Source organism: Trachemys scripta, chromosome 4, assembly GCF_013100865.1.
Source record: "Trachemys scripta elegans isolate TJP31775 chromosome 4, CAS_Tse_1.0, whole genome shotgun sequence".
In the NCBI taxonomy this organism is placed as follows: Eukaryota; Metazoa; Chordata; order Testudines; family Emydidae; genus Trachemys; species Trachemys scripta.
The window spans coordinates 130,923,610-130,950,844 of record NC_048301.1 but is presented as its reverse complement, the minus strand read 5'-3'; the positions used below and the strand labels follow the sequence as shown (position 1 = coordinate 130,950,844).

Genomic DNA, 27,235 nt, shown 5'->3' with positions numbered 1-27,235 from the left:
CCCACAGAAAGGCCTCACACAGTGAGTGCTGCTCTCTTCGGCTACACTGATTTGGTCCCCGATTGCATTGGTCATCATGCTGCGAGGCTTGAGACCTGATTCTCCTTTCTCTTGCACCGCTCTGACGTGCATGTATCGCCGCTGACTTAATGGGATTACTCCTGATGTGCACCAGTGTGAGTACCCCAGGTCTCTTTTGGAACCTCCACTTTAGCAAATGTCTTCCTTCCATTTACTACAGGGGGGCTAACTCCCAGCTGACCTGTTCCTTGTGCAGTCACTTACACCGGTACACAGGTGATGTAAATTGCTACCAAATCAGAGTGACACTGTGCTACACCCACTTCACACTCGATCTGCACAGATAGAAGTGACATATGGTAGGCGAGAGTTGGGCCCTCCTGGCTAAACTACCAAAAGAACTCAGAACTCTGGGTGCAAAGAACCCCTGAAAAGCTGGTCCCAATGGTAGGTGGTAAGGCCTCAAAAATCTGTCCCTGTGGCTTTCCTCAGTGGATTGGATATATCTAGGGTGACCAGACAGCAAGTGTGAAAAATCTGGACGGGGGTGGGGGGTAATAGGAGCCTATATTAAAAAAAAAAAGACCCAAAAATCGGGACTGTCCCTATAAAATTGGGACATCTGGTCACCCTAGATATATCTTTTCAAAGTGATTCTCCATTTCTTTCCTGCCCAGATGTCTAACCTCTCCAGGCCCCTTGGAGTTGCAGCTCCTGCCAATTACTTATCCTCTGCAAATCTCGTTAGCGTGCTGTTTACCTCCAGTAATCAGGAAGACTTTAAATCAGACCCCAGTCCCTGTGGTCCCTCTCTAGATCCCTCACCCTCAGTTCCAGACTGTCACTAGTTTCCAGGCCACGTGAGAGTTCTCCTGGACAAATACGTGTGAATTAACTTTACAGGCGGGATTTCATGCCACACTGTTCAATACTCTATGGCAATCCAAGTGCATTAAATCTGCCCTCCTCCTCTGCTAAATAACCTTTTAGTATGGCCAAAATTAATTGGTGTCTAACCTTTTTTCCCAGTAGCTGTCCCCTCATCTCTATATCCAAGGCACTTGCTGTATAAATCATGCTCGCCCATTATGGAATGTAGAGGATGGACAGAACATCCTGAGAGGCACACAGGGAGCTGCTTTCTGCAGTGTCACCTTGGTGATCTTCAGAGGTGCTAATGAGGCTGGATTCTTATCTGCAGCTGTGTGTAGCCTGTGGGAGGGGAAATGGGATGGAGCTACACAGACCTCATGCATGTTCTAAGGATCTGGCCCAAGCCATGAGGGGCCAGACTTGTTAAAGAGCATGGGACCAAATTTCCAAGTGCTCAGAGCCTGTGATTGGGGCCAGGTGCTCAGCACCCAGCACACTGAACTCTGTTGAAAATCTGGCCCTGTATCGCCTTCCCTGATCCTGGCCACTGTAGACTTGTTTCAAAGTCAGCCAGAGCAGGCACTGAGCAAGGTCAAGCAGCTGTTGGTCTCCTGAGGGAGAAGGGCAGTGAGTGTGGTGGGGTAACAGGTCAGGATGACTTGTTTCTCTTCAGAGAAGTAATGCTCAGATTTTCACACCCCTCAGCCCAGCGGTGGGATTATCCCGCAGCCTGATCTGACCTGCTGTGGTTTGTGTCTGAAAGGTGGAAAAACCCATGAAACTTTTACAAGTGAAACTCCAGGGAGAGCTTGTAAAATTGGTGTTTTCAGATTGGTTCAACTATACTGGGATAAGTAAAGCAGTACAACCGCGTAGGGTGAATGCAGTTATACCAGTGTAAAAGTGCCTTATACGGGTCTGGCTTACTCCCATGTGAGAAGAGAAACTAGCTATAATTGTAGAAGCACATTTATACCAGTAGAACTGTAGCCACACTAGAAAAGTGTTGAACCACTTTAACTGTTTTGGTTTAAAAACAATAACTCACCCCCTAACTGATGAAGTTATACTGAGTATAGAGCAGGCCTGAGTGGAATGAGCATACTGAGCTAAAGATACTACGTGAAAAGCCTGCTGTTCTGGGTGCAAAATACAATAAGCAAGACCCCAGTCTACTAACAAGTTGGGCCTCCTACTACTATTGTCTAAATAGTTTCACTGAAATTGGCTTAAAACCTGATTTTCAACTGTTCATGCACGAGATTGTACCGATCTGATTTGTTTAAAACTGGTTGGGCCTGTGAATTTACTGATGCAAGCTAAGCCGATATAAGCGAAGCTTTAATCAGCGTAAGAGTGTCCACATGGTGTCCCACCACTTTAGTTAAACTGTTAGCACAAACTGCATGGAAAGAACATTATTAAGGTCGCACAGTCAAGCACTCAAAAGTTAGGAAATACCTGTGCAGCCTTAATCTGTGCATGTTCTGTTTAAGAGTGCGAGTTTGGCACGGAGGTCACGGATTCTGTGACTTCTGCAGTGGCCAGTGCACCTGGCCCAGGGATAGCTCAAGCAGCTCCTGCACCAGTTGCACTGCTGCTGCTGGGGAAGTCTTGGGCCACCCTGTCCTCCCCCACACACTCCCCACAGCAGCAGAAGAGTTTGGGAGTGGGAGGGGACAGGGGGTTGGGGCATGGGACAGGGTGAGGCGGGCTCTGGGCGGCACTTACCTCGGGTGGGGCTCCCCAGAAGTGGGGACATCCCCCTCGCTCAGCTCCTAGGCGGAGGCGTGACCAGGCAGGTCTGCACATTGCCCTCGCCTACAGCACAGCCCCCGCAGCTCCCATTGGCTACGGTTCCCGGCCAACGGGAGCTGCGAAGCTGGCGCTCTGGGTGGAGGCAGCGGTGTGCAGAGCTGCCTGGCCACCACCTGGGCCCTCCCAGCACCAGTGTGGTCCTGGGCCATGCGCCACCCCCCACTCCCCTCCCCCGAGCACCCACGGTGCCCCTGCCCTCCCAAGATTTAGTCAGGAGTATATAGTAGAAGTCATGGACAGGTCACGGGCCGTGAATTTTTGTTTACTGCTTGTGACCTGTCTATGACTTTTATGAAAAATACCTATGACTAAAATGTAGCCTTAGTTATGATACAGTCTGTAATAATACGATCAGATACTTTTTATTTTTTCTCTAAAGGAGCCGGCCTTTGGTCAGTGCACAGGCTGGAGCTGCTGTGGGAGTGAATCAGGTTTGTGTAGTGAAGGAGGCGGTTGCCTGTAAGACCCCGACTTGTTTGTTGCAGCAGTTGAAAGGCATTGTGTGAACGAGGCAGGGAACGGCAGCAAGAGACAGGAGGGTTTGATGGTTAAGGCAGTAGAATGCTGCTCTGGAGAACTGGATTCTATCCATGTCTCTGCCACAAAGTTCCAGTGTGATGCTAGTATAACCCACACATCTCCTGGGTGTGGTGCTCTGTCGCCCTCCTGTGGCACCGAGACCACTGAGAGATTAATGAGTCTGCTACAGCCTTAGCTAAGAGCCCTGTGGCTTTTAGTTCATGCAGTAGAGCAGGGGTTCTCAGACTTTTGTACTGGTGACCTCTTTCACACAGCAAGCCTCTGAGTGCAACCTCCCTTATACATTAAAAACACTTTTTCATATATTTAACACCATTATAAATGCTGGAGGTAAAGCGAGGTTTGGGGTGGAGGCTGACAGCTCACGACAGGGCCGGCTCCAGGCACCAGCCTACCAAGCATGTGCTTGGGGCGGAACCTGGAGGGGGGCGGCGTTCCGGCCGGTCGGGGAGAGCAGGGCCACGGCCGGGCTCGCTGCCCTCCCCCCGGCGCTCCGGCCGGTCAGGGAGAGCTGGGCTGCGGCCGGGCTCTCCGCTCTCCTCCCGGCGCTCTGGCCGGCCGGGGAGAGCGGGCCCGCGGCCGGGCTCAGCGCCCTCCTCCCGGCGCTCTGGCTGGTCGGGGAGAGCGGGGCGCTGGCCGGGCTCAGCGCCCTCCCCTGCCGTGCTCCCCGCCAGGGGGCGGGGGGCGGTAGGAGGCTTTTTTGCCTGGGGCGGCAAAAAAGCCAGAGCTGGCCCTGGCTCACGACCCCCCCATGGAATAACCTCACGGCCCCTTGAGGGGCCTGACCCCCAGTTTGAGAACCCCTGCAGTAGAGGCTCATGCATTTAGCTCCAGAGGTCCCAGGTTCGATCTTGCCCACTGACAACTGGGGTCTGTTGGCCTTACGCTAGTCTAGTCACTTAAACCCAACTTTTCACAGGTGATCACTAACAAGTGTATCCCTCATTTTCTGGGTGCCTGGCTTGATATCCTGGGGTCTGATTTGCAGAAGTGCTGAGTGCTCACAGCTGTGGTTGAATCACTGGGAGCTGGGTTTTGAACATATCAGTGCTGTATGATGCTAAGCACTCTGAAAAATCAGGTCCTAGGCATCTCTGGGCATCCAGATTTAGTGGATACTTTTGACCTTTATCTGTCTGTGCCTCTGTTTTCCATCTGTAAAGCGAGGATAATGCTCCCTTATCTCACAGGGATGCTATGAAAATAAATTTGTTTGTGAGTCACTCAGATACTGTAGCAGGAAAGGCCATGAGGAAATTAATAATTCTGCCTTCAGAGCAGCGTTTGGCAAGTGTGCAGTGTATAAAGCATGGGCCACACACGAACAATAAGGAGAAAATAAAACATTGAATAACTGCTCATTAAGTGAGCGCTCTTCATATTTCAGCCTCTTCCTCTCCTAGGCCCAATCTCTGACCTTTGCCTTTGGTTAAATATTGGAAAGCTTCCATCGTGTCTCTGAATTGTTTTTCAGTGTTGGCCTTGTGTGGTTACAAACTTTTGTTAACTTGGAAGGCAGACTTCATCCACTGAGCCTGTGACAGTGCCATCAGCCTGAAATCTGCCAGTTCCAACTAAACAGGGCCAGCTTTAGGCCGATTCCCGTGATTCCCCAGAATCGGGCCCCGCGGGTAAGAGGGCCCCACGCCTTAGGCTCACCCGGCGGCAGTCAGCTTCGGCGGCAAGGGGGGGTGTCCGCTCCGGGGTCTTCAGCGGCATTTTGGCGGCGGGGGTCTTTCAGTGCTGCAGAAGACACGGAGCGGACCCCCGCCGCCGAAGTGCTGCCGACGACCGGGACTGCGGAATCGGGCCCCGCAGGTCCTAAAGCCGGCCCTGCAACTAAAACCACTGAAAGTTTAGTTCCTCTCTGTAGAGTCCCTTCTTATGTAACATTCATGCTGCCCTTTGATCAGACCCCTGGTGCCCTGTGCAGATTTCATTTTACTTGCAGGAGTAGCTGGATGCAAATGTGGACGCAGACAGATCCTCAGCTAGTGTCAATTGAAACTAATGGAGCTACGCTAACTGCCATCAGTGGAGGACCAGAGATACAGTCTTCCTGAGAACTCAACCAAGTGGGAAACAGGTGCATCAATTCTCCTCTTTCAGTTAAACTAACCATGAGGCTGCTGGCTGGCAGCTTTTAACAGCCACCAGGTGTTGTAGAATTGCTAGGTGTCAATTGCTCACCGAGGTTCCAATGATGCACTGCACACCCACGTGTCAAAGTCTGGGATGCATGCACCTGAAGTTCTCATCTATAGTTATATTTTCACTGTGTGGGCAGAATATTCCCCACTTTTCTTTTCAGATGCAATATAATTAGTGTTCAGAAGGAATGCATTTCCCCCTTGTGAGAATCATAGAATATCAGGCTTGGAAGGGGAAGTCATCTAGTTCAACCCCCTGCTCAAAGCAGGACCAATCCCCAACTAAATCATCCCAGCCAGGGCTTTATCAAGCCTGACCTTAAAAACCTCTAATGAAGGAGATTCCACCACCTCCCTAGGTAACCCATTCCAGTGCTTCACCACCCTCCTAGTAAAAAAGTTTTTCCTAATATCCATCCTAAACCTCCCCCATTGCAACTTGAGACCATTGCCTCTTGTTCTGTCATCTGCCACCACTGAGAACAGTCTAGATCCATCCTCTTTTGAACTCCCCCTTTCAGGTAGTTGAAAGTAGCTATCAAATCCCCCCTCATTCTTCTCTTCTGCAGACTAAATAATCCCAGTTCCCTCAGCCTCTCTTCATAACTCATGTGCTCCAGCCCCCTAATCATTTTTGTTGCCCTCCGCTGAACTCTTCCCAATTTTTCCACATCCTTCTTGTAGTGTGGGGCCCAAAACTGGACACAGTACTCCAAATGAGGCCTCACCAATGCCGAATAGAGGGGAATGATCACGACATTTGATCTGCTGGCAATGCCCCTACTTATACAGGATATTAAGGTTCAACAGATCAAGACTTCTTAAATGATACCTCACAAGGCAAACTTTGTACAAAACACATCATAATCGTATGATAGTGGTGAATATAGGGGTTCCAGGGCACTACTTTGAGGTACGGAGTGTCACACTCCTCCAAACCGATTTAATCTGTGACTAAGTGCTTGAATCACTTATTTAGATTGCTGTTTGGGTTGCATTGAAGGGGGTGTTGGCACAAGCGGTTACAGCTTCTTATCAGGTCCCAGTCTACCTTTCATATCAGTTGTCTTTACCGCACGATCACTGATTTGATCTCAGCTGATGCTAAAGAGCTGGAATAGGGACTTAAGTTGTCATTGTGGCTATATTTCAGTGATGATGGCATTGAAAATGATTCACCTGACAATCCTGCAGGAGAGACAATGTTCTGCTTCAATGGTAGTGTTTCATTCAGTGGCACGGTTGTTCTTGGAGAATTCAAAGAAACAGATTCTCTGCCCTCTGATCATGAATTCTCTCAATCTCATCACTAATATGGACTGTTAGCTCTCCTCAAGTAGAAGTGGAATTATTTTTTTTCACTCTGTCCATTCGGTTGCTTGTTTCCTTCAACTTCATCAATGTGTGAATTGTTGGGACGCGCTAAATGTTGAATGCCCATTTCCCATGTTGATTTGCAGCTTTCATACTTACTGTGGCTAGAATAAGACATCACCTAGTGAATTCAAAATCTGAAGATTGGGATAAGATGAACTAAGCAGCTTTACAAAGAACTATGTTCTAAGATGCCTGGCGCAGCTTTCAGCAAATGCTAGATTCTGACAAACTTCCCTTCCTCAAATAACTCACAACTGCACAGATTCCCTTCTCCAGAATCCTGTGACAGCTGAGTGCTACCATTAACCATGCTCCTCTTCCCACTCGCCAATGGGACATGATCAAAGTATCTGCTGAGCAAGTGGAATAAAGAAAGTAGATTGGAGAGCTTCTCTCCTCACCATCTTGTAACACACGAAGGGGACGTGCAATGAAACTGAAAGGTGGCAAACTCAAAACCCACCAAAAAAACCAACCTTTTCACACACACAATGTGTGACTTAGACTGTGGAACTCATTGCCACAGGATATCACTGAGGTCAAGAATTTAGCATTGACTGTTATAACTCTGGATATTCTTGTAATCCATTTAAATCTCTGATCCCTCTTTGAGTCTTGTGAACAAACTCTGAAGGGCTACAAAAACCTCATGGTTTAATCCAGTCATTTATTAGCAGGGGTTAGGATGATGCCTTAATGGGGAGGCAGATTATCTCACATCTGTCTACAGGGGGGAGGGGGTTGCACCTTCCTCTGAAGCATCTGGTACTGGCCACTGTCAGATGGGACACTGGACTACACTGGCCAGACCCCTGATCTGGTCTGGTCTTTCCTATGTTCATTGACTACACCCTGTCCCCCTCCTTGACTCTCCTGTCTTCCTACCAACACTGAACCCTTAGAATAACGCTCTTGCTGCTTTCTGATCCCTGCTGCAGTTCCTGCCAGTTGGGTTTTCCCCACGTAGTGTTCAAGCTCTCATGTGTGAGTTGTGGACTGAGTGCGCATGTGGTAGGGGGAGGAGGACATTGTTCAATCTATCAGAAGACCTCTCTCCGCTAGCGGTCCCACAAGCCCATATTTCTGTGAGGTAAACTGAGGCTGTTTTGTATATTGGGGAATCTATTTATACCATGTTCACTGCTGAAATCTCTTGTGGTAGACTTGCTAGGAGACCCCAACCCATGCGCAACCTCTCTTAGGCCACGTCTGCACCATTAAACCTGTCAGACAACTGGGGTCAAACAGGGCTCATCCCAACCCCTCTCCGACAACTGCTCCTGAAAAAAGCTGTTCCACTGAGGGGGACAATCAGTTGGATTCAGTGCCTGCTGTAGCAAATCCTGCTAGACAGCTTGGTACTGAACTTGGTTGCAGCTGCCTCTGGGGTTGAACCCAGCACACGCAGGAGCACTGAACAACAGATATGTGTATCTGTCTGAAACTACAGGGTGGCCTTTGGTTGGCTGGTTACTACAGATGGAATTTGCCCAGGAGTAGTGGGGGGAGAGCAGGAAGGTGACGGACTGAGGGGTAGGGTGTAATGGATCTCTCTGTCCCTTCTGAAACAGGGGAGGCTGGTATCTGACATAGGGGGGTGGGCAAATGCCTAGGATTGTACTGTAAGGGTCAGAGAAGCTCTGTTCTAATCACAGAAGTGGCCTTCCCCAGAGCTCTGTCCTGGGAATTGCAGTGTCTGTACCTGGGCTGCCTCTGGCCTGGTGCTGTATGGCTTTGTTGTTCTCCAGGGAGCCGCCCTTTTTGAGTGGGACTGAGCTCCCTCCCACCCCAGCCCAGTGAAATTAGATTCTGAGAAACAGTCCTTTTAAGGCCATCCAGGGCTCTGGACCAGGATGATCTGGCTGAAAGGGAGGGATTTGGCAGCAGCCAGACGCAGCAGAAAGGAAAATGCACAAACCCCAGCCTGCAGGGCACCGGGGAGGAGCAAGGAGCGGCAGACTGCTGGAGTTAATCTTTTAACTAAGTGGGTCACCCTGCCCATAAGACACCCTTAGGTGGTCCCTTGACACAATCCCCCATCCTAGGTAGCTTTTTATCCCTGCAACCCAGGCAGGCCACTTTAAATATATTTCAGAGTAGCAGCCGTGTTAGTCTGTATCCGCAAAAAGAACAGGAGTACTTGTGGCACCTTAGAGACTAACAAATTTATTAGAGAATAAGCTTTCGTGGATTGCAGCCCACTTCTTCGGATGCATATAGAGTGGAACATACATTGAGGAGATATATATACACACATACAGAGAGCATGAACAGGTGGGAGTTGTCTTACCAACTCTGAGAGGCCAATTAAGTAAGAGAAAAAACTTTTGAAGTGATAATCAAGATAGCCCAGTACAGACAGTTTGATAAGAAGTGTGAGAATACTTAAAAGGGGAGAGAGATTCAATGTTTGTAATGGCTCAGCCATTCCTAGTCCTTATTCAATCCTGAGTTGATTGTATCTAGTTTGCATATCAATTCCAGCTCAGCAGTCTCTCGTTGGAGTCTGTTTTTGAAGTTTTTCTGTTCTAAGATAGCCACCCGCAGGTCTGTCATTGAATGGCCAGACAGGTTAAAGTGTTCTCCGACTGGTTTTTGAGTATTATGATTCCTGATGTCAGATTTGTGTCCATTAATTCTTTTGCGTAGAGACTGTCCGGTTTGGCCAATATACATGGCAGAGGGGCATTGCTGGCACATGATGGCATATATCACATTGGTAGATGTGCAGGTGAATGAGCCCCTGATGGTATGGCTGATGTGATTAGGGCCTATGATGATGTCACTTGAATAGATATGTGGACAGAGTTGGCATCGGGCTTTGTTACAAGGATAGGTTCCTGGGTCAGTGTTTTTGTTCAGTGATGTGTGGTTGCTGGTGAGTATTTGCTTTAGGTTGGGAGTTGTCTGTAAGCGAGGACAGGTCTGTCTCCCAAGATCTGTGAGAGTAAAGGATCATCTTTCAGGATAGGTTGTAGATCTCTGATGATGGGCTGGAGAGGTTTTAATTGGGGGCTGAAGGTGACAGCTAGTGGTGTTCTGTTATTTTCTTTGTTGGACCTGTCTTGTAGGAGGTGACTTCTGGGTACTCGTCTGGCTCTGTCAATCTGTTTTTTTCACTTCAGCAGGTGGGTATTGTAGTTTTAAGAATGCTTGATAGAGATCTTGTAGGTGCTTGTCTCTATCTGAGGGATTGGAGCAAATGCGGTTATATCTTAGAGCTTGGCTGTAGACAATGGATCGTGTGGTGTGTCCTGGATGGAAGCTGGAGGCATGTAGGTAAGTGTAGCGGTCAGTAGGTTTCTGGTATAGGGTGGTATTTATATGACCTTCGCTTATTAGCACAGTAGTGTCCAGAAAATGGACCGCTTGTGTGGATTGATCTAGGCTGAGGTTGATGGTGGGATGGAAATTATTGAAATCATGGTGGAATTCCTCAAGGGCTTCTTTTCCATGGGTCCAGTGCATCATCAGTGCATAAGGACTGGGAATGGCTGAGCCATTACAAACATTGAATCTCTCTCCCCTTGTAAGTATTCTCACACTTCTTATCAAACTGTCTGTACTGGGCTATCTTGATTATCACTTCAGAAGTTTTTTTTCTCTTACTTAATTGGCCTCTCAGAGTTGGTAAGACAACTCCCACCTGTTCATGCTCTCTGTATGTGTATATATATCTCCTCAATATATGTTCCACTCTATATGCATCCGAAGAAGTGGGCTGCAGTCCACGAAAGCTTATGCTCTAATAAATTTGTTAGTCTCTAAGGTGCCACAAGTACTCCTGTTCTTTTTAAATATATTTGGTATTGGAATGTTCTGCTGTGACTCAGGAACTGCTAGCAAGGCCTAGCCGCCGGGTCAGCCCTCTTCACAGCTCTGCCAATGCGTGAGTCCTGTCCTGCAGCCTCCCCTGCTAGCCCGGTGCTGGGCTCAGGTCTGTCCCTCAGGCTACGTCTACACTTGAAACGCTTCAGCGTCAATGCTACCTATGCGGACGGGAGGGATTCTCACATTGCTGGTGTTTAACCACCTTCCCTAGAGGTCGTAGCCAGGTTGACGGAAGAATTCTTCCATTGACCAAGTGCTGTCTACGCCGGGGGTGAGGTCGGCTTAACTCCGTTTCTCTGGGGCGTGGATTTTTCACACCCCTGAGAGATGAAGCTATGCTGCTGTAACTTTTTCAGTGGAGACCATCCCTCAGTCCTGACCTGGAGCTCTCTGCTGTCCCAGTCCTGAGTCCATGCCTACTTGAATCTAGGCTAAGATCCCCAAACTCATTTCATTAGTGACTGACTGGAAGGCCTGGCCTAAACTAAAAAGCTAGGTTGACCCAGCTGTGTTGCTAAGGGGTGTGAAAAACCCATTCTCCTGAGTGATGTAGTAAAGCCAACCTAACCCCCGGTCAATGGAAGAATTCTTCCGCTGCCTAGCTACCGTCTCATGGGGCAGAGGTGGATTAACTTAAGCGATGGGAGGACCCTTCCTGTCGCCTTAGTGAGTGTCTACACTACAGCGTCGCAGCCATGCCACTTGTGCATTTCAAGTGTAGACAAGCCCTAATTCAGGGATTTTGTGGAATATTTTATGTAGCTCTTTCATTCCCGCAAGATCTCGACTTCTCCTGTGACAGAAGAACGACAGCCTGACGCTGCCAATGCTTGGGAGAGCAGTCTCCCTGGGACCGTGTGGGTAGGTGGAGTTTGCAGCCTCACCTCTCAGTCTAAAGTGTTTCTACTGCAGTGATGGGGACAGATCTGAGGGTCTCACTGTCTTCAGTGCACTTATTCTCCTCAACCATCTGTGAGGCAGGGCAGGGGTATTACCCCATTGTACAGACAAGGGACCTGAGGCACAGGGGGGCTGTGACTTGCCCAAGGTTATATAGGGAGTCAGAGAGAGAATAAGGAATGGCCCCCAGACCCAGGCTATTTCTCCCCCCCCTCCCCCCGCCTCCTCCCCTGCAACCACTGAACCATGCATCCTATTCATCAGAGCTGTAGTACTAAAGCTGGTGGAGGCAGTTAACTCTTCTGGCTGGTGTGTGGCATCCATCTGGGCAAACCCGTCTGTATCTCTTGGGAACTTGCCCTGCTGCTTTCATTGATGTTGCGCCAAAGAGCACAAGGCTGCATGTTCCCACCAGGGTGCATGGTCCTTGGAATAACCTCTCTACCTGGCTGCACGGCACCAAAGCAAGCACTGTCCCAACTGCTCTACAGCCCAGTGCCGTAGGGCTGGCAGGGGCAGAGGATGAGACTGGCCTAGGAAGGGTATCGGTGCCTGCAATGCATTGAGAAACCAGTTTACATGATGGCTTATGTCTTGTTCTGTCCTTGGGGGTTAGCTGAAGGCCTGATCCTGATTGATTCCTCTGCATGTTTTAAAACTTGGGGTTGCCAGTGGAGGGCCTCAACTCGATGGTCCCCTTCTGATACCTTTTTGGCATTGAGTTGCGAGGAAAAGAGGAGACCCCAAAGGAAGTTCCACTTTCCACCCCCTACAGCCAAGTTAGAACTTCAGGGCTGGCCTAGACAAGACAAATGTCACAAAACATTTAATTGCCAAGTTTGTGGGCATGTCTCCAGATATCCTGGGTTTCCTTGAGTCTCTTCTCCGGTGTTGGATCCAAGATAAAACTAAAATCTCCCGGGAACAGGGAGGCCAGGTGGAAGGCTAATACAGGGCTAATACTCCAATAGCGTGTGCAGTTGGGGTGTGGGGAGGACTGCGGAATCTGGGTATACATGGCACAGTCACAGATGTTGTCTCTTGCCTTTATCTGGGATTCCCTTCCCCTCTCTCATCCTCACCAGCAGCTGTTGGACAGATGTTCAGAGAGTGGGCAATTCTAGTGACACTTTTCAGGCTGCTCCTCCAGCCCTCTCATCCCCCACACTCCAGCCAGTCAGACACTGAGGAATGTTGCCCCAGGCCTGTTGCTTTGTCATTCCACTGGGAGATAACTAGGGCCCAGAATGTGCAGTGAAACTCTCCTGGTCTGTCTCAGCCTGTGCAGATTCTCTTCTCCTCCTCCCCGCTTTCCAGCTCTCATTCCTTTACCCTTTTATAACAAGGAGTTGCTGGTTCTCTCTGGCCTGGTGAACAGTGCAGGGTCAGCTGTGCCCAAAGGGTACAAAAGTTCCCATGTCCAGTGATGATAGTATGGTGAGGAGCACCTCAGACAGACCTGGGGCCCAGGAGAAGTGCTGTTAACCTATCCTGCAGTGCTGTTCATCTAGATTCCTTGGGCTCAGGGGTCCAAGGAAATGGGGAAATTCCTGTACCTCCGGCAAAGCAACGAAGAGGCATCTCGTTTCTCCACATTGTAGGGGTGCAAATCTCTGTTGCGTGCCCCGTGACACAGGAATCTGATCTCCTTCCCATGCCCCATCTAGCACTCATGGGTAGCTGAATTGCCACACGGAGCAGAGAGAGCCGGATCTAGGCTGGAGCTGCTGAGGACAACAGTGACTGGCAGCCAGTGTCTGACTCATGTACCAAATGCATCCCACCACTCTTCCCTTATACCCAGGGGCGCCTGCACTAACTACAAGCACCAGAATGCAATGCTCCAGCTCAAGGCAAGAAAGTTCTGGGACACAAGTGGAAACATTGCTGGGATTTGCGGGCAATGCCAGCGTATGCAACTCCAATCTGTGCATTACGTGACTTAGGTGCAGTGCGTGTGCTCTCGGTTGGAGCCTACACACCTGGGTTTTGAATTGTCCCCGTGACATTAGGATCTTTCCCTGGCACCTGCAGGGTGTCCTCGCCCTTTCCCAGGATTCTAATTGCACCGTCCAGCAGTTGCCTTGCTCAGTCCCGTTGGGGTGAATCTGTTTTTTCCTGTCTGTTTTCCACAGGATGCCGAACTGGGGCGGAGGGAAGAAATGCGGCGTATGCCAGAAGGCCGTGTACTTCGCCGAGGAGGTGCAGTGCGAAGGCAACAGCTTCCACAAGTCCTGCTTCTTGTGCCGTGAGTACAGCGCCCCGTGGGGTCCTGGCCTTTCCGTTGACATGGCAACGCCCTGGCCTGCTTGTTCTTGCCAGCGATGTAAACATGCTCCCGCCACTGCAGAGCAGACCCAGACAGCTGACATTTGGCTAATTACTGCTGGGCTGGGAGCAGCTCTCCGTTCTCCAGACTCGGGGAAGGAATTTTTGCAAAGCACCGTGGGTGATTTAGGGACTGAAATGTCAGGGGTGCTTTGGGAAAACATCCATGCAACTTCCACCCCCACATTGCTAAATGAAACACTAACCCTAAACCACACTAGGGTCTAAAGCGCAGGCCCCCTAGATGCCTAAAGGCACCATTTTAAAGCCCTGACTGTACCTCCCCACAGCAAAGTCATGCTAGCAGTTCTGAGGGCTAGAAACTCCATGAGGGCACATCTCAGCACCGCCTTTGAATGAAGAGGGAAGGATATGTGAGGAGCCTTGCAGGTGGTTGGAGTGTGGCCTTTGAACCCTACAGGACCTGGGGATCTGTGGACGGAGGATGCTGCTTTGCGTTGTGCTTGCTGGCCATTCTGGTGACCAAATGCCTGCAGCATGCCCGATGCCTGGGCCCCCCTCACCCGTCTGGCAGTTGTAGCCTCAGCCCATCCCTGCGGCAGTCTCCACATTCCGCCCAGCACTGGAAAGGATGTAGACATGGAGCGGCAGCTGACGTGCTAGCTCCCACCTGGGTGGACGTCACCTATGCTCAGAGAAATGTGGGGTTGGGTCGTGCAGCTGCTTTCCACTGCTGGCACCTGCTGTCCCAAGAAATGTAGATCCCCAGAGATCATAACTGGCAGGGGAAGGGGAGGCGTTTCCACGGAATCCGGAGTTTATGCAACGACACAGGATCTCCCCACCCGACAGGTGCACTCCGGTGTCTGCTTCCCCGCACAGGAAATGGGGCCCGCCCGCAAGCCCTGGTCGGTTTGCTTCTCCCCAGTGGAAGGCAACATGTGAACTACAGAGCCCAGGTACCCCCCAGCACGGGTGCAGCATACGCTGACAGGAGTTTTTCTGCCTGTGTAGGAACAGCACCTTCCCAAAGGACATGGGCTGTGCCCACAGAAGCACACTTCTGTCAGCATAACTGCGTCTACACTGGGGCTTTTGCCAGCATTGCTCTATTGGCTGTGGGTGTGTGTTCCTCCTACCTCCCCCCTATACAGATGTAGCTATGCAAGTGTTAAGTGTAGATTAAATGTTTAAATGCCCGATGGCTCAGCTGGTGGAGATTTGCTGAACTGCTGGACTAGATGGGCTCCAAATACCAGCCCAGCTCTGCTACAGAGGGCTCAGGAAGCTCCTAACCCACAGAAATTCCTGACATAACCCTCCTTACATGGCAAAAATTGTCCTTTTCCTTTTCCCCCCTCCTACTCTCCAAGCACAGAGAGCGCCCCGGGAGCAGCTGCCCAGGAGGAAAAGCACCATATTTAGTCATGGGGATGGGAAGTGCAGATTTAAGATCCCATATTTAGGTGAAAAGCGCTGGGCCGGCAGAGCGTTCCGAGGGGAGTGCTCAGCTCTGTGTTTGCATTCTTGAAACATTGTTTAAGGGCAAGAAATTTTTCTTCTGGCAAGGAGACAAGCAGGCCATGGGGAGCGGCTTCCTGCTGACATTTAAGGCATGCATGTGGGATGGGGGTTGAGTCTGTCAGTCACACACCAGTGTCTGGCTCTTGCTGGGCTAGCTGCTGTTTCCCTCCTCCAGCCTCTTTGTTCCTTTACAGCCAGAGGTAGGTAAACATCAGCAGGCTGCCAGCTGGGATGTTGTGAGCCCTGCCCCCCCTCTGATCCTGCCCCTTCCAGCCTCCTCCCTGCCCCAACAACTTCCTCTTGGATTATCTGATCCAGCGCTAGTAGAGTTACCATTCGTCCGGATTCCCCCAGACATGTCCGGCTTTTTGAGCTAAAAATAGCGTCCGGGGGAATTTGTAAATGTCCGGACTTCCCCCCCATGCAGAGCATGCGTGGCTAACAGGGCAGCCGGCCGGATGGTGCCACTTACATGGGGCTCTGACAGCCAGAGAGAGCCCCTCCTCCTCTCCCCTGCAGCAGAGATCACTCCCTCCCTCCCTGCATTCGCAGATCGCCTCCGGCAGTCTGGAGCTCCTCCCCCGCTCCTCCTCCCCTGCTGCCCAGCGTGCCGGGACGAACGGCGCAGGCCGTTCCTGAGCAAGCTCACAGAGACATTGGGCGAAGGCCAACAACAAGGGGACCAGGGGGTTGGAGAAGGGGCAGGGAGGTTTTGGAAGGGGCAGTCAAGAGATGGGGGGGGGGGGGGGGGGGGGGCGGGGGGGGGTTTCTGGGGGGGGTGGATAAGGTTTTGAGCAGTCAGGATACAGGTAGGGGGTAAGGTCCTGGGGGGCAGTTAGGTGGGGAGGTCTTAGGAGGGGGCAGTTAGGGGACAAGGAACAGGGAGGCTTAGGTAGGGGGTGGAGTCCTGGGGGGCAGTTAGGGGCAGGGGTCCCAGGAGGGGGCAGTCAGGGGACAAGGAGCAGGGGGGAGGGTTGAGGGTTCTGAGGGGGGTGGGAAGTGGGAGGGGCGGGGCTAGGGCAGGATGGGGCGGGGCTCCTCCTGTCCTCTTTCTTGCTTGCTGAAATATGGTAACCCTAAGCGCTAGGGCTTGGAGGTCAAGTGTGTCTAAGCCTCCAAGAGTGCTGTCTGTGCTGCCTGTCATCGGCTAATTCTAAGCTGCCAGTCTCCTGATTGGCAGGAGCATGCTCCAGTTGGGGTTGGCCCGGATCGAGCTGGACTCTCTCCCAGCACGCACACTTTCTGCTGTCGTCCCATGGAGCCGATCCCTCGAAGGCTGGGATCACTGACCGTCCATGCAGACCTCCCCTGCCTGCACCATTGCTGATTAACCCTTAGAACAGTGCAGATGAGCTTTGTAAAGGGATTTCATAACTTGTCATTTCTCAAATTGCATTCACTCTCCCCACTGGCAGCACTGGGGTTAATGTCAATTTCACCTTTTAGCTCTGAACTTCCTGGCTTTTAGCTGGATGGGTGGGTTGGTTGTTTTTTAACTCATACCAATGTTCCTGTTCTCTGCACACTCCTTATTAACAAAGGTTTTGTCTGGGAATTTCCTTACTCCTTAAAATCTGACACATGATATGTCTTGGGAGGACTGATGCTCTCAGACTTGCCAGTGTGTTCTGGCTGCCCAGAAGCCAGAGATGACCTATAAACTCCTGACCAAGGTCTGAGGGTGACATGCCCCTTGTTCCTCTCCAGTGGTCTGTAAAAAGAACCTGGACAGCACCACCGTGGCTGTGCATGGGGAAGAGATCTATTGCAAGTCCTGCTACGGCAAGAAGTATGGCCCCAAAGGCTACGGCTATGGGCAGGGAGCAGGGACCCTGAGCACCGACAAGGGAGAGTCGCTGGGAATCCAATCCGAAGAGTGAGTTGGAGCCTTCATTTCAAAAATAGTGGCTATAAAAGGGAATTGGAGAGAGGCACCCCCATCCCAGCGCTGGGCTTTGGGGGCCCCAGAGGGGAGGGGCACTGGGGACCCCGGGGAGCTGAGCAACTCTGTGAGCATTTCCTGTTCTAAAGAGATCCTGTTTTCTACCACATCCTTCTATTTCCGTGTAAAGTTCTGCACTCTCCTGACCCCTAGTAGTCAACAGTTAGGCTGGCAGGCTCTTCCCAGCCTTGTAAATGCCAACCTCTGCCCAGGATCCTCTGACTGGGTCAGTTCAGTGCCTGGCTGCAGCTGGGCGTCTAGCTGAGCCATTCACCTGCTGAGACGAGGCCCCCTACCGTTAACAAAAGCAGCCCTGAGAACAGAATCAAGCTGGCAGCTAAAACGTAACCTAGCAGGAGCCTAATGAGACCAGTAGCCCTTGCCCTCCTGGGTAGTTCAAATGGCCAGGAAGAACGGGAGGTGTCTACTCTTGGGCCCAATACAATCAAAGCCTGGCTTAGGCTATGTCTACACTCAAAATGCTTCAGTGGCACAGCTGCAGTGCTTCGGTGTAGACACTCGCTACAGCAAATGAGCGACGGGAGGGGATCTCCCCTTGCTGTGGTTAATGCGCCTCCCCAAGAGGCAATAGCTAGGTCGAGTTCTTCTATCGACTTAGTGCTGTCTACGCTGCGGGTTAGCTTGGCTTAACTACGTGGATTTTCACCCCCCTGAGCAATGTCGCTGGGTCGCACACATTTTCTTGTGTACACCAGCCCTTCAGCCGTGTCTTCACTGCCAAGCAAAGGTGTATGTTTACTGTGTCATTGCTATCTTGAGGTGGCCTCACTGTAAAATCCCAGAGGCGCTGGAGTTCTTAACTCGATGGAGTTCATCATCATCAAGGCAAATCCCAAAGGGACGTAGCCCCCTTGACGATCGAGCGCCACCTGGATCAATCTCGAGCTAGGTCCTTCAGATGATCTGGCCCAATGTTCAGACTACAGGTAAGTCTGCATTGCAGCCAGGGGTGTGACGTGCAGCTTGTGTAGCCAGACCTGTGCTAGCCGTACTCTAGCTAGCTTGGCAAAAATAGAAGTGAAGCCGTCGTGGTGTGGGTGTCTGTGTAGGCTGTGCAAGGCTGCCTGACCCTCTGGGTACGTTCTCATTTGTGCATCCCATGGTGATGCCTGCAGCACTGCACCCTCACTTCTCTTTTCAGAGAGCTACTTAGAATACAGCTAGCTACATGAGCTGCCACTGCGCTCGCCCACACATACTGCAGTGTAGACATTCCCTTAGAATCATAGAATATCAGGGTTGGAAGGGACCTCAGGAGGTCATCTAGTCCAACCCCCTGCTCAAAGCAGGACCAATCCCCAGTCCCTAATCCCTTGGTCCATCATTGGCCACCGAAGCCTTTGGTGTGCACGTGATCCCCAGCCATGCAGCAGCATCCCTTGGTAAGTACACTTTGTAATTCATTGGTCTTCCATCCTAATAACATGTCCATACCAAGAGAGCTGCTGACACCGAACCAGTGCTGACGGTGGGTGCTGGGTTCGGCTACAAAAAGCCAGTCGAGGTCAACCTCAGGTGCAGGGTACAGGGTTGACTCCCCTAGCTCCATCGAGCGAAGGACTCCGGCGCCTCATCTCCACTTGGGTTTTAGGGCGGGAGCCAACTCAAGCCAGCAGCCGTGCTGTAAACACCCACCTTCGGGGGCAGTGCAGCCCTCGCCTGGCGCTCCTTGCAGAGCTGGTCAAACAGCAGCAAGGATTTGACAAAATGTTGTGCTGAAGTCTTGAACTTTCACCCCAAGGGGGCAGCTCCCATGTGCATCCCCCATTCAGAGCAGGGCGGCTTATAGCACCTGGGAAGCCACCCATGGGGTGGGAGGAACTTCTCCGGCCAGAATTGCTGGCTCCCTGCAGCATGATGGGAGTGACGGTGATTCTAGTCTGCCTTCTCCCTGATCTGTCAGGGCCGCGCTTCACTAACGGAGGCAGGTCTCCCATAGAGCACACCGGCGGGAGAGTCTGTAGCCTGTGTGCCCCCTGCGAGGAATGTTCTAACCCTTCTCTCCCAGTGTGTAGATGCCCAGAGCTTCTGAAGGGCTCAGCCTCCAACGGGAACTCATGTGCTGAGCCCTTCTCGCAATCTGGCCCTAGCAGAGACTCTCTTCTTCCCTGAATGTGGAGCCCCCCTGTCTCATCAGCCATCTCTGTCTGCCGCTGCTTCCCAGTCGTGCAGGCCAGGTAACTAACTCTCCCTAACTGGAATCCCACAGGAGCCAGCCCCACAAGCCCACCAACAACCCCAATGCCTCCAAGTTGGCCCAGAAGGTGGGCGGTGCCGACGGCTGCCCCCGCTGTGGGCAGGCCGTGTATGCTGCTGAGAAGGTGATTGGCGCTGGGAAGGTAAGACAGCAGTGCCATGGGGGGAGCTGACTGCAGGGTGGTGGTTCCTGAGTCAGCATGTGGCTGGGAGCTCTGAAAGGGTCCATGGGCCAAGCCCAGATGCTATCATGGGCAAGATGTCCAGCACCCACAAATGGGGCTGGATTTTTAAGAGCTCAGCTAGTGCCCAACCTGCTGTGAGCTTTCTGGAGAATCTGACCCCTATGGGTGGTGCTGGCCCCTTCTGAAAATTCTTGTCTTTATGGTACATACAGGTGGCAGAGAGCCGCACGCATGGGATAGCCACAGGTCCTCTCCATCTCCCTAATCCTGGGGGATTATGGCTGGTCCCTTCTCCTGCCCCCCTCCCCATGCCCTGGGAGGAGAATGATATGCCTCACAGGCCTGGGCTGGAACACACGTCTGCTACAAGGAAACTGCCACGTTGGCATTCTCCCCTTAGGCTCTAAAAGGCTGGATCTGGCTTCCACAGCCCAGTTCACCCAGCTGCTGGCTTCCTAGGTCTTCAGTCCGTTGGCTCCTCTCTCCTTCAGCGCTGGCCCCTGTATGAGGCAGGGTGATGAAGTCTCCAGACTGTCTTTGGGTTTTCCCCTGGCTTTGCCCTGTGAACACATACAGCTCTGCTAACTCAGCTGTAGCATCTCCTGCTATTCCAGTCCTAGACTCTGTCCCGTCCACCAGGAACTCTGTGCAGTCCTGACCTGCAGCACCCTCCACTAGTCCAGCCTGACTCGTGTTACTGGGTCCTCAGTGGGGCTGTGATCCCCATATGTGTAGCTAAGACTACTGGGGCCATGTCCCATGGTTCTACGTGCTGCAGCAAGCTGAGGTGCTCTGAGTCTCTCCCAGTGAATTGTGGGAGAACTTGTCTGTCCTGGGCACTTGAAATTGTGGGAAGGCATCGGAGGACTACTGGCTTTCAAGTGGGTTTAGCTCAGTGGTTCTCAACCTGCAGCCCGCGGGCCACTTGCGGCCCAATCAGCACCAAGCTCGGCCCATGTGACATCCTCAGGGCCATAGAGGTTGTATTGGATGTGGCCCACAATGGTAAATAGGCTGAGAACCACTGGTAGCCTGTGTCCTCACTGCAAAGTGGGTGGGTCACCAGCCTGAGCTGAAGTGGCCAGCTAGCCTGGGTTGAAAGCACCATAAACTCGAGTGAGAGGGTTTTGTGTGTGGACGGGAGGGGGGTTAGGGAAACACCCAGGTAAGAACCCGTTGTGACCCAGCAGTGAAAACAGACCCTTAGAGTAAGGATCTGGGCACAGTGTTTAGTGGGAGACTTCGCATTCTACATCTTTAAGTAGCTGAAGCTGGAAATGTTGCTGTGTCTAAACAAACTGAGAGAGGATACAAGCGTGTCTTGAAATGTACCGATAGTTCTGCTGCTGGTGGAGGTGGCATAATTCCGCCTATTGTCTCCGCCTCCTGCCTCAACCCCAAGTCCACATTTTATTTTCCCAAAATGGTTCCATGTTTCCCAAAGCAGTTTTTTTTTTTTTTTTTTTTAAACGCCTGTGTCAGCAGCTCTCACTATTTGCAGTTTAACTGATTTATCCATTAGGAACTCGGGGAGCAGCTGGGAGAGCCCTAGTTTTAAAAGTCAGCCTGGTGCCTTTGGTCTCAACATCGGGGTGTAAGTTTCCTTGGTGTGCCTGTTCTAATTCTAGTGCTTTAGGATGCATTCATCTCTAGAATATGGAGCCAGGGGCTCTCGCCAGAGCCTTAGCTGGTGCGAGTCGAATCGCCACCGCTTGGCTGACTTTAGAGGAGTTGTGCTGATCAACAGCAGCCTAATGTTTAAGAGTTAACTCTTTACTGGAGCAAATCCTAAACTATGGGTGGCTGGTAGTTTGGAAACAAGATTAAAGGAGCATGTTTTACCTGTGATGTGTTTCATGCCTGACTGGTTGAGATCCGGGTTAGACCAGCCTCTGTAATCCCACTCGCCTGGAATCTTTTCTGATGAGCCAATTAGTTTTGTCTCACCAGGGTAATGAGTGGTTTTCCCTGAGCTGATCCGCTGGATGCAGGGGTAGCCCATGCTCACAGCATGGCTCTGTCTGAGGTCCTGGGGTCAGTCCCTGATGCAGACAACCCGTCGAGGGGCATCGTGTTCCGCGGGGGATGGAATATGTGAGCTAGGCTAGGGCAGGACACTGTTTCCCAGGGAAATTTGGCTGTGACTTGGGACTTGTGCTCAGAAGCTTTAAAACCTCTTTAAGGAGGGGCCGGGCACTGAGGGTCCTGCCCAGACAAAAGGAAGTGTGATAAAAGCCAACCCTTCCATGTAATGTTGGGGATACCAGCCAGGGACTACAAAGGGGTAAAGCCAAGGGTGTGCTGCTAGAAACAGCTACACTGCGGGGACCTGAGTACCACAGAGTCACGCTCACCTTAAATCCACCGTCCCATGGAGTGGGACATTGGTCTGACCCGGGCTCTAGCATGGCTGAATCCCTTCTGGGGAGAATGGGATTGTGACTGTGGCCTCGGGACAGGTGCTTTTCACTGTACAGCTTCCTCTGCGGCGGGGCCCTGGGGGTACTGCCGGGGAGAGCCAGGAACTGACATGCCCAGGGGTGGCTCTGTTTTTTGCCACCCTAAGCATGACAGTTAGGTGGGGGGCGGTGTGCTGGTTGCCGCGAGGGCGGCAATCAGGCAGCCTTCGGCGGCGTTTCTGCGGGTGATCTGCCGGTTCCGCGCCTTCGGCGTACCCGCCGCCGAATTGCCGCCAAAGCCGCGGGACTGGTGGACCTCCTGCAGGCATGCTGCCGAACGCAGCCAGACTGCCGCTCTCACAGCGACCGGCAGGCTGCCACCCACGGCTTGCCGCCCCAGGCACACACTTGCTGCGCTTGGACATGCCCTGGGTGTCCTACCTGTGGGCGACTGCCTGAACGGCTCCCTGCTCTGCTCCCCGCCCCCTCTGACTGCTCTCTGCTCCTCTCCCCGCAGTCGTGGCACAAGGCCTGTTTCCGGTGCGCCAAGTGCGGCAAAAGCCTGGAATCCACCACGCTGGCTGATAAAGATGGGGAGATCTACTGCAAAGGTGAGTGCCCCCCTTCCTGGCGTGCTGGCATCCCCGGGACCTGGGGGAGAGAGGAGTCCAGAGCAAAGTCGGGGAGGGGGCATTGTGGGGGTGCATCTTCAGGGAGAATGAATTGCTGACCACAAACCAGCACACGAGATGCTGAGAATTGTAGGTCCTGCTAAAACACTGGGGGGTAGCTGATATTGAAATGTGAATGGAGGGAGGTGCTGTCCGAATGGCCCCAGAGGGGCAGGGATGTACCCGGGGAGCACCCCGCGTATGGGAACAGCGAGCACTCGGACTCTCTAGTGGCCTGGCACCTTGTGGGTTAGCGCCGCACCGGCCACACGGGCTGCAGAACCACTGGATCTCTCCCCATCTAGCACCTACAGATGACCTCACCCTGCTCCACTGGGGCCATAGCCATGCTGGTCTAGGTTTGTGGGGGCGGCTGGTGGCCTCTGGAAGTGCCAAGTGAGTCTAACATGTCAGTATCTTTCAATGGGAGTCCGTAAAACCCCTAATGCTTCTGCTTTTGAAAGAGGTGGGCAGTGCCCACCCTACCTGCCCTAGTAGCCCCCTGGGGGGGAAGGGCATCACTGCCTTCATTTCCCCTTCCTGCCTATGGGGCTGTTGCCACCACATCCTCCCCTCCTCTCCCCATACCCCCCCGGGGGGGAAAGCCAGGCTCCTTTGCAGCTGTTCCCAAAGTGCTGCAGCCGGCAGCCAGGTTGCCCATGTGTGACTGGCTGCAGAGTCTCCTTGTGTGTGTGGCCCCAGCTCCATACGGGGGAACTCGCCCTGCTGCTGCCCGGGTTTGTGTCCCTTCCGGTTGGTCTCCAGGGTGGACAATCGCATAACTTTCATTGCACCAAACTCTGCCCGAAACCAGAGACTCTGCCATCCCTGATGATTATCCCGGGAGCTCTGCCCAGGGCTCACTGACAGTGACTCTGGGGGATTGTCACTTGATGAGGGCTGGGGTGTGGGTGGGATCTAGGAGAAGGGAGAGAACTCCATGTGAGCCTGATCTCTGGGGTTCGGTTGGGAACTCTTGTCCACATTGAGCAGTAGAGGTGAGAAACTAACACAGGGTAAACTTTAAACCCCCTCCCCCACCCTGGCAGCCAGCTAACAAGGGCAACTATCTCCAGGCTGGGGGAGAGTTGCAGTGGATAGGGAACCAGGCTGAGAGCCAGGACGCCTAGGTTCTGCTCCCAGCTCTGCCGCTGACATTGCTGCGTGATCTTGGGCAAGTCAGTTCCCCCCCTTTGTGCCTCAGTTTCCCTTGTTCATAAAGGGCTTTGAGATCCTCTGATGAAAGGTGTTAACCAGTCCCCATGTGCTTGTTTCTTCACCCTGTTTCCGCCTGCCTGAGAGATGGGGCCAGATCTGAACTCTGGGAACGAGCCTATTTCAACAATGACCCCACACCGTAAAACCACCTCCCCCCTCATCCCTATGTTCCCAGTGGCTGACACCCTTCCCTTCCCTGTGTCGTCATCACTCACGGCTTCTCCCTTCCCACAGGATGCTACGCTAAGAACTTCGGGCCCAAGGGGTTTGGCTTCGGGCAGGGAGCCGGCGCGCTCATCCACTCCGAGTGAGCTGTCAGGATTGGCATCTCCGCCTCTCCCCTGCAGGGCCGAGCGCTTCGCCGATACCAGGCTCGTCCAGACCGACCTTCAATCGTGGATCAAGACAGCCCGGTCCTTCCCCCACTTCCTGCCAGTGCTTCTGTCAATAAACTCCTGCTTATTCTAACTAGACCACCACCCACTTGCCTGCTGGTTTCCTGACCCAAAGCTCAGTGAACTAACAGGAATCTTCCTGTTGACAGCCGTGGGCTTTGTCTCAGGAGTGAAAAGCCCTAGCATAGGCCAAATGGCCTTGATGCCCTCACACGCTCGTGCAGAGAACTTTCCACGCAGCTGGGGAGTGTCACTTTGTAGGTAATAGGCTCACCTGTGAAACCTGGGTGCTCTGGGGCTCTGAATGCAGCCAGCCATTGGGACGTCAGAGGTGTATAACAAGCCTTATTCAATCGTTCCTAGATGTAAAAAAATCAAAGCTGGCAAATGATTGGGGCTTGTGGGTGGGTTATTGTTCCTCTGGAGACAAAGGGAGACAGAGATCCAGTGACTGATGTGAGCGAGAGATAGCGGGAGAGGAGAATATTTTTTAAATTGTGTATTGTATTAAAAATACTAATTGGAGGGACAGTCCAATATAAATCACCAGCCAGCTCCCCAGTGGTGTACATCATTATAGCTCTATTGACTTCAATACAGAAATGTGAAGTTACATCCTGGTTCTAAATCTAGTAAACTAGTGCGCTTTCAAAAGTGGCCACTGACTCAGATTGCCTCAGGTCGGGGGGCTGACAGGGTGCTGATCTCTTTCAGAACTACTGCAGCTCCCACTGATTTCAAAAGGGTACTTGGCACATCTGAGACTCCAGACCCAAGCTGCCTGTTACAGTGTTCCTAAAAAAACGATGCCCAGCGTCACTGGCTAACTTGGAAACATTTGGCCCAGATTTCTCTTCCCGCATTACTAACAGCACCGTAGCCTATTAACCCGAGAGCGTAGAAACAATCCAACTTGCTTTTCACTGTTTATGCCACGGTTTTGTGTTTCTCTCAGTTTGAACATTGAGGTCAATTTCATGCTTGTTTCACAGTTAATGCTGCAGTGTTTGGGTTGAAAACTCTGCCCAGAAATTTTTGTATGTTTTTAAAAAAACCGGGGCCAGTTTTGCCCTCAGTTACAGTGCTGTATGAACAAACTTTCCCCAGTACAGTTCTCATTATGGGGCTACAGGTGCAGCTTTGCTTTGATGAGCTTAGATACCATCTTGAGCAGAATAGAAAGATGCAAAAACCGAGCAAGGAATAATAGAACATGGGATCACACAGAGCATTCTATGGGTTTATACCTAAAACTTCACTAATTCACTGGGCATCATTCCTTCCCTTCACGGTGTTACCTGGGCAAAGATCACAGCTTTCATTTCTCCTGTTTCCTCCTGAAGCAGAGATGTCTAGGATTCCACATACCTTTTCCACAGTGCAGGAGAAACATTATGTCGCAATATTTCTACTGTATGTGCCATGTATGAGGATTTTGTTCAAGCAAAATTATGTATTCAATAAAGCTCTGAGAATGAGGCTTTTGTTCAGTCTCTTCTTTCCCTAGCAATAAGAGGAGGGATTAGTCACTTCAGAGGGGAAGCTCCTTCTTTGGCTTCATGTGAAACTGACTCTGTAGGAAGGGAACAGGCTGCTACTTTTAGAGAGCTGGATCAAAGCTACTTTATTACCCCACTGCTTGGGCCATCAGCAGGATTTGAACCTGGGACTGTCAGTGTTATACTATTAGCTACTTGTATCTCCTCTAGCTGATAGCACTACTAGACTCTTACTAGGAGCAGCATATGGGGGAGACAGGCCATATGCTGTGCTAAAGTAGGTTATACTGTATTAATTAGTCGGATCACAAGTGGCATGAGTTTAATCTCACCCTAGGGCCCCAATTTCTCCACCCCACTGATGCCCAGTCTGTGGGCATCTAAGCCCAGGACAGGAGCGACTCTGAGTCAGGCCTGGGCTGTAATAGCAGAACTACCTGGCTTATCCCTCATTAACTTCAGTCCCAAGCACTGCAGCGTGTGTAAGGGACCCAGGCTGGAGCTGCTGCCCCTCAGCGGGTTCCAGGGGTCTGGATCCTTCATTCACCATCTTCACCTGTTTCCCAGGAGCTCTTTCCATCATGGCTCTGGCATCAGAGCGCTCCATGGGGAGGTGCAGGGCTCTCACCCCAGTGTGCAGTCAGGCCCCTCCTCTTAGCCCAGCAGCAAGCGGAGGCAGCTTGTCTCCCTAATGGCGCTGGCAGAGCTCTGCAGGAAGGAAGGAATGGAGCCTGGCTAGCAGGGCCGGCTCTAACCTTTTTGCTGCCCCAAGCAGCAAAAAAAAGCGCGGCCCCCCCCCGAACCCCTCCCCGCCGAGCGCCGCACCGCGCCGCTGGAATCCCCCCCCGAGCGCCGCGAACCGCGCCGCCCCCCCGCCAACCGCCGCGCCGCCGGAGCCCGCCCCCACGCTGAGCACTGCGCTGCCAGACCCTCCCCCTGAGCGCCGTGGCCCGTGCCGCCCCCCCCCCCCCCCGGAATGCTCTGCCCCGCCCCACTCCCCCCCCCCCGGACCGCGGCGGCCCCCCCCCCGGAGCGCCCCCCGCCGAGTGCCGCGCGCCAGAGCACCCCCGCCCCCCCGCGGAATGCCGTGCCGCCACCCGCCACCCCAAGATTGGCCGCCCCTTACCAGGCGCCGCCCCAAGCATGTGCTTGGTTGCCTGGTGCCTGGAGCCGGCCCTGCTGGCTAGTGACAGGGTGTGCTCTCCTCAGGACACCACAGTAACAACAAGACGTCTCCCTCTGCCTGCCTGGTTGTGCAGCAGCAGGGCAAACGCCCCCACAGCTGTTTGTGGTGCCGAGGTCAGTGCTCTACGGGGGACAACTGCCCCTGCTGTCAGAGCACAGCGAGGACACTGCTGAGAACAAGGCTGAATGGGTCTCATTTGC

At 52.3% G+C, this 27,235-nt stretch overlaps 1 protein-coding gene across 1 annotated transcript; it reads left to right on the top strand.

The window, feature by feature from the left end:
• The first annotated feature begins 5,203 nt into the window (after positions 1 to 5,203).
• CSRP1 (cysteine and glycine rich protein 1) lies at positions 5,204 to 25,829 on the top strand. Its single transcript, XM_034767571.1, has 6 exons — positions 5,204 to 5,338; positions 13,646 to 13,758; positions 17,031 to 17,199; positions 19,496 to 19,625; positions 22,584 to 22,677; positions 24,190 to 25,829. The coding sequence occupies exons 2-6, from the start codon at positions 13,647 to 13,649 to the stop codon at positions 24,264 to 24,266; spliced, it is 582 nt and encodes a 193-aa protein (XP_034623462.1). The 5' UTR covers positions 5,204 to 5,338; position 13,646; the 3' UTR covers positions 24,267 to 25,829.
• Positions 25,830 to 27,235: the final 1,406 nt, after the last annotated feature.

Coding starts and splice junctions, on each gene's coding strand:
- CSRP1 (XM_034767571.1), top strand. CDS start 13,647: ATGCCGAACTGGGGCGGAGGGAAGAAATGCGGCGTATGCCAGAAGGCC. Junction 13,759..17,030: donor CAAGTCCTGCTTCTTGTGCC/GTGAGTACAGCG, acceptor GTTCCTCTCCAG/TGGTCTGTAAAAAGAACCTG. Junction 17,200..19,495: donor CTGGGAATCCAATCCGAAGA/GTGAGTTGGAGC, acceptor GGAATCCCACAG/GAGCCAGCCCCACAAGCCCA.